We start from the raw sequence: 5,857 nt of genomic DNA, 5'->3' as shown, positions 1-5,857 counted from the left end.
GACGTCCTGGAGAAAGACGTTCAGGAGCCGGAGACGTCATGGAGAAAGAGACATTCAGGAGCTGGAGACGTCATGGAGAAAGAGGCATTCAGGAGCCGGAGACGTCCTGGAGAAAGAGGCATTCAGGAGCCGGAGACGTCATGGAGAAAGAGACATTCAGGAGCCGGAGACGTCCTGGAGAAAGAGACATTCAGGAGCCGGAGACGTCCTGGAGAAAGAGACATTCAGGAGCCGAAGACATCATGGAGAAAGAGACATTCAGGAGCTGGAGACGTCAGACATTATTCATTCAAAAACAAAACTCTACTGATAAATTTTGGATTCTGATGTTGACCACTTTCTTACAGATCATGTTTTAATTTTTGCAAAAACAATTTAGGGGAAAATGCAGCAAAATCAAGTGACCATGTCAGGTGAATGTGGCACATTACAGTCCGTCTTCCCTGGGGGACCAGAAGGGACCGTCCTGAAGAGTGAAGAATCAGTAACGAGGCTTCAGCCTATCAGAAACCTTGTGAGTGTAATGATTGCAATACTCCCAGCGACCAGCAGGGGCACCGTTGCTCTTTCAATGAACTTCACTGTGGGGAGACCTGGAAGATAAAAGAAAAAGAATTAAAAAATTTCCACATATCATTTTTGTTAATATCATCACTTTACTGATATCTATGGAATGAGGGATCGTCCGTGCGTTGAGCAGAATTTTATTCACATTTTTACCTATTTCTGGGGTCTCACATGTTCTAATAAAGGGGACAGCCCTGTGACAATAAGCCAATTAATAAGCCTATCCCTGCGGGAACCCTCAGCAATCACCAGCAATCTGCGCCCCCACAGGGGAGATGCAGCATTGCACCATTCATATTGATATCAGGAGAGGCCAGGTCCTCCTGACCCACAGACGCTCTATATAACTACTCAGAGCCTTAGTACATTATCCTCTTCTTACCACGGACAGTTTTTCTTCTTACACTTTTATTTTTTCCTTCCTTAGTTTTCCATCTATAGAAAAATGAGATAAAAAAAAAACCAAGAGCGATAAACTGACAAAAAAATGAAATTCCAGCCATGTTGTGGGGTTTTGTTTTGACGTCGTTCATCGTGCGCTGATAACGTCCTGGTAATATGTTTCTCCAGGTGAGTACAACTATGGCCATGCTAATTTGTAAAATATTTTTGAATTTTATTAGTTAAAAAAAATTGTAAAAAAGAAAAAGAAAAATATTTGATTTGGGTCAAGATGTTCTGAAACTCACAATTTTTATTTTTCCAAAAATGTCAGGAGGTTTGGATTTTTTTTTTCTCTTTATAGTGATTCCGGTACTGGCAGAGCAATCTGTGGACAGTGCGGAATAGAGGAGGAATGGCGGATTGTAATGTCATATGACCGCCTCTTCAAATGACCAGGGATGGTGTTAGGGAGGGGCACACTGGGCACTTGCCCAGGGTCCATATCACACAGAGGGGCCCCTGCTGGGATCTCACTCATCAGCTGCGTTCTGAGGCAGAGACGTTTTGATCTCTGCCTCTCGTCCTGCTGAGGGCCTGGTGTTATCTGTAGCTCCATCGCAGGCAGAGGTCTGGAGAGCACTGGTCACTCAGCAGATTCAGAGCGCAGGGCTCTCCATTACATACGCAGTGTGTACCTATAGTTTCACACACTGCTACATAAAGCTTTGCAGTTGATTACTATCATCAGGAATATTTTATTATTTATTATTGTGCGCTAGGTGTAAGGTGGAAGCGGGACACGTCCTGGATGGGATGTATGTGTCACTGAGGTGGTAAGCCTTGGTGATGTAGGACACAGAAAAGAAGGGTCCAGCATGTATATGTGGCGCCCCTGAGGCTCCAGTCACCACAGAGTATTGCAGCAACCAACTCAGTCTCAGCGCAAAGGCCCTTGCCATCACTACTCCCCTCATCATCCTCCCCGGGGCCTGCTCCACCTGTGGGAAGCGACACCATCTCGGCTGCTACTACCATTCACTCCGGAGGACAGCGACAGCAGTGGTGGCTAATGACTCGCCCACCCCAGGGCTATGGGACACCCGGTGCCGGGCCGGACTAGTCCGGTGGTAGTCAGTGGTGGCTGGGTCCGGCTCCGTGGCCCTGGTGGGTGTCAGTAGAATATGTGGCTAGGTGAATAAAGTTTGTGTTCGTGACGCCACCTGTGGTATGCGGCTATTAAGCCGCCGCTGCTGTGTGAGGCCTCCGGGATGGTGTTATGGTAGCAATGGTGGTACTGCTCCCCACAGGTGGAGCAATGCCCGGGGCACAGTTGGTGCTTGTGAATGTCTATGCAGCTGAAATAACAGAGACCACTTCAAGGGTGCAGTTCAAGTTCTTTACTCACAGTTCTTGTCAGAGCTCTGCAGGGACCCTTGGACTGCTGGGACCACTGTCAGGGACCTCCGCCGTTTCTGGGTGATTCTGAGAGTGAATGCCGGTGCCCTTCTCTTAGTGTCTCTTTCTTCTGCTGTCTTCCTTAGCCTTGCCTTTGTTAGGATGAACCTGGCTTGGCCTCCACTACAGCCTCCAGGCTGGGGGGTCACCTGTCGGCTGATTACCCCTTTTCTGGAAGTCTGCTATGGGTTCTGGCCCTGGGAGTCTACAAGCTTCCCTGGGCCTCGGTTTTTACTGTTTGGAGATTGTCTTTGCACTCCTCCAGTCTCTAGGGACCGTCCCCTGTCGCAGCTTGATCACTCCACCGATGTTAATGTGGAACAGGCCACCGCAGCCTACAACTACCCGTGCCGCCTCTAGGCCCTCTCTCCTTGGGACCTCTAGGACTGCTCGTGGTACCTCTAGGACTACCCGTGGCCCTGCGACTCCTTCTGTCTCCTACGTGGTGTCACCTGGACCTCTGGGTCCCAGGATCTTCACCAGGAAGCGTCTCCTTCAGTTTCTCTGCTCCTGTCTGACTTGGAGCTTTCTTTCCTTCTTTCTTGTCTTTCTTTTCTCCTCCTTGCCTGCCTCCAGCAGGCCTCCTCCTCCCTCCTTTCTCTCGTTCTTCTTCTCCAACTACATGCTGGCTCCTCACTCTCTCACTCTCTGAGGTAAACTGACTAAACTTGACCTTCCTTTCTCTATCTGCTCTCTGGTGGCTCCTCCCACCTCCCCAGTTGCTAAGCTACCACCCTATGGGAGCAGGGATGGGTCTTACAGCCCCTCTCAGCATGCAGCATGGGAGGGTTGCCTGCCACTTTCCCTGGTCCCAGTATGTACCTAACAATGGGTGTAGTGTGGATTTACCAGGGGACCGGAGTTCACTTTCTTCCTCTCCCAGAATGGGGCATCACACCGCTGGATGGGGTGCAATGACCTGTGGCGACGGAAGCCTCAGGGGCGCCACACTAATCCCTGGCAACATACCACAGGTGGCGTCACGACATTTATCCTACTACTACTCCCATCATCTTCCCTCCTTATTGGTGTACACCTCGGGGCACAAAGCCGGGCAGGCCACCGCGACATCCCAGATCATCACACCAGCCCGGTGACGAGTAACTCAGGTACGAGATTCCCCGTGCCTGACACCCCCTGCCCCCTGGGTGCTACAAATAGTGCTGAGAGGGGTTTCTTAATGGGCCCGGATTTTGTGTCCGAATTTTAGGAAAGACCAATAGACCTCGTGGGACTGACCGTTCCCTTACATCCATTTCCAGGATTTGGAATGAACAATAAAAGGCAGCTGAGCCGCCTCATCTAGGAGTAGAGGTGAAAACACCTCCCACAACGCCCATCAACTTCTATGGAACTTCGTTCTGAGAACGTTTTTATCATGATTCTTTCTGGTGGCTCTGATTTCTTGCAGAGCCAATTTATTCTGTGAGTTGTATTTTCTGGTTATAGGCCCGGTGGGAGGAGCCTCTTCGGTAGTGCCTCGTTCCAGGTGATCGTTCTGCCTTATCTTGGAGGCTTTTCACCCGGAACGCTGCCAGTTATAGCTCCTGCCTTGCAGTATATGTTTCTGGTTCCCATGTGTCTTTCGATCTTGTCCTATTACCTTAGTTCGTTCTCCGTTCCCTCTCCTCCCCTGCTCTGACTGGACTCCCTGCTTCACTGCCATTTGGCTTTCTGTGACTCTGGCTCCGCGCACTCCCTGGTCCCTGACGTGTCCTCTTGGCCTCTGACTCTGGCTCGTACCCCTACCTTGTCTTTGTTCCCCTTTGGTTATTGACACTCCTTCCTGGCTACTGACCCCTGGCTCGCACGCGACCTCGGCTTCTTTCGCTCCCTCTGTGTTCACGTTACCTCCTGGCTTCTGACTCGGTTTGATCGACAATTCTGCAGACCTCTCCCACTAGGGTACTTGTGGCCTCTAGCGGTCGTGCTCCTCATTACACCTAGGTGTCTGACATCCTTCTTCCACACTTGTGCCCCCTATTGGTTTAGTGTAACATTTTTTCATAACGAGGCTACAGAGGTCACTGAAATTCAGCACTTACCGCTGACCGGGAGTGACCTATGGAGACAGGTTCAGAGAAAATTCTGAGAACAAAGCTCCATAGGAATCTATGGACGCAGTGTGACATTACTCCATTGGATTACAGAAGAACTTTAAGGATTTATTTTTAATTTACTTCATAAATTGGTGAATGAGGGCATGTGGGGGTGTGTTTAATAAGGTGAAGTCACTCATTTCAATGAGATCACATGAAGTAACCTAAGTGACATCACCGTTCATCACTGCGGCTCAAAGCGTGAAGCCCAGAGTGTGTGGTCATGCTATGTGTCCACGTGCTGTCGCATCAGATGTAGCAGAGCTGGATTCATTGTGGGACCTCGTGTGGATTACGCCTGACGTGCGTGTTCTGGAGGTTAATGAATTGAAGAGAGCGAGTGGAGTTTTTTGTATGTTATTTCAAACTAGCTGTAGTACCCGGCATTGCCCGGGATAGTAACTGTCTCTGTCTGTTTCTCTATCTGTCTCTGTCTGTCTGTGTCTATGTGCCTGTCTCTGTAGCAGTCTCTGGCTTTGTCTGTTTGTCTCTCTGTCTCTTTATCTGTCTCTCTATCTCTGTCTGGCTCTTTCTATTTCTGTATCTGTCTCTGTCTGTCTCTCTCTATCTCTGTTTCTGTCTGTCTCTTTCCCCATCTGTCTCTTTCCAGGTCTGTCTCTTTCCAGGTCTGTCTCTTTCCCTGTCTGTCTCTATCCCCATCTGTCTCTTTCCTTGTCTATCTCTTTCCCAGAGTGTCTCTTTCCCTGTTTGTCTCTCTCTGTCTCTTTTCCTGTCTGTCTCTCTCCTTTGCTGTCTGTGACGTTTTCTGTCTTCCTGTGTCTGTCTGTCTCTATCTCTGTGTCTGGCTCTCTCTATTTCTGTATCTGTCTCTGTCTGTCTCTCTATCTCTGTTTCTGTCTGTCTCTTTCCCATCTGTCTCTTTACAGGGGTCTGTCTCTTTCCAGGTCTGTCTCTTTCCCTGTCTGTCTCTTTCCTTGTCTGTCTGTCTCTCTCTGTCTCTTTCCCTGTCTGCCTTTTACTCTGTCTGTGCCTATGTCTGTCCGTCTCTTACTGTCTCGCTCTATCGTCTCTCCACCGACATCTTATTACCTCACACATAAGCTTCTTATACTAATAATGTCCTTTGTTCCTATAGCAACCAATCACAGCTGCTATTAATAAGCTGTAGCTCGCAGCTCCAGTCACTTTAATGGAGTCAGGCTTTTTGGAGAGAAAAGGCTGCTTTACAAGTGTAGATTTCTCGTGCGATCGCACTTGCGATCACACCCGCGCCCATCGTTTGTGCGGCACGGGCAATTTCTTGCCCGTGTCGCACAAACTCGTAACCCCCCATCACACGCACTTACCTCCCGTACGACCTCGCTGTGGGGAACATTCTCTTCCTGAAGGGG

At 49.3% G+C, this 5,857-nt stretch overlaps 1 protein-coding gene across 3 annotated transcripts in view; it reads right to left on the bottom strand.

The window, feature by feature from the left end:
• Positions 1–349: 349 nt before the first annotated feature.
• The window catches only part of LOC142290769 (ecto-ADP-ribosyltransferase 5-like), a 24,858-nt gene continuing 19,350 nt past the window's right edge, over positions 350–5,857 (bottom strand). For all 3 annotated transcript variants that reach the window (XM_075334763.1, XM_075334764.1, XM_075334765.1), the window contains one exon: positions 350–593. In XM_075334763.1, the coding sequence (XP_075190878.1) occupies positions 496–593 (98 nt within the window). In that variant the 3' untranslated portion in view covers positions 350–495. The remainder of the gene's footprint in view (positions 594–5,857) is intronic.

Source organism: Anomaloglossus baeobatrachus, chromosome 2, assembly GCF_048569485.1.
Source record: "Anomaloglossus baeobatrachus isolate aAnoBae1 chromosome 2, aAnoBae1.hap1, whole genome shotgun sequence".
In the NCBI taxonomy this organism is placed as follows: Eukaryota; Metazoa; Chordata; class Amphibia; order Anura; family Aromobatidae; genus Anomaloglossus; species Anomaloglossus baeobatrachus.
The sequence above is the reverse complement of the archived record's forward strand: the minus strand, read 5'-3'. Positions and strand labels throughout refer to the sequence as shown.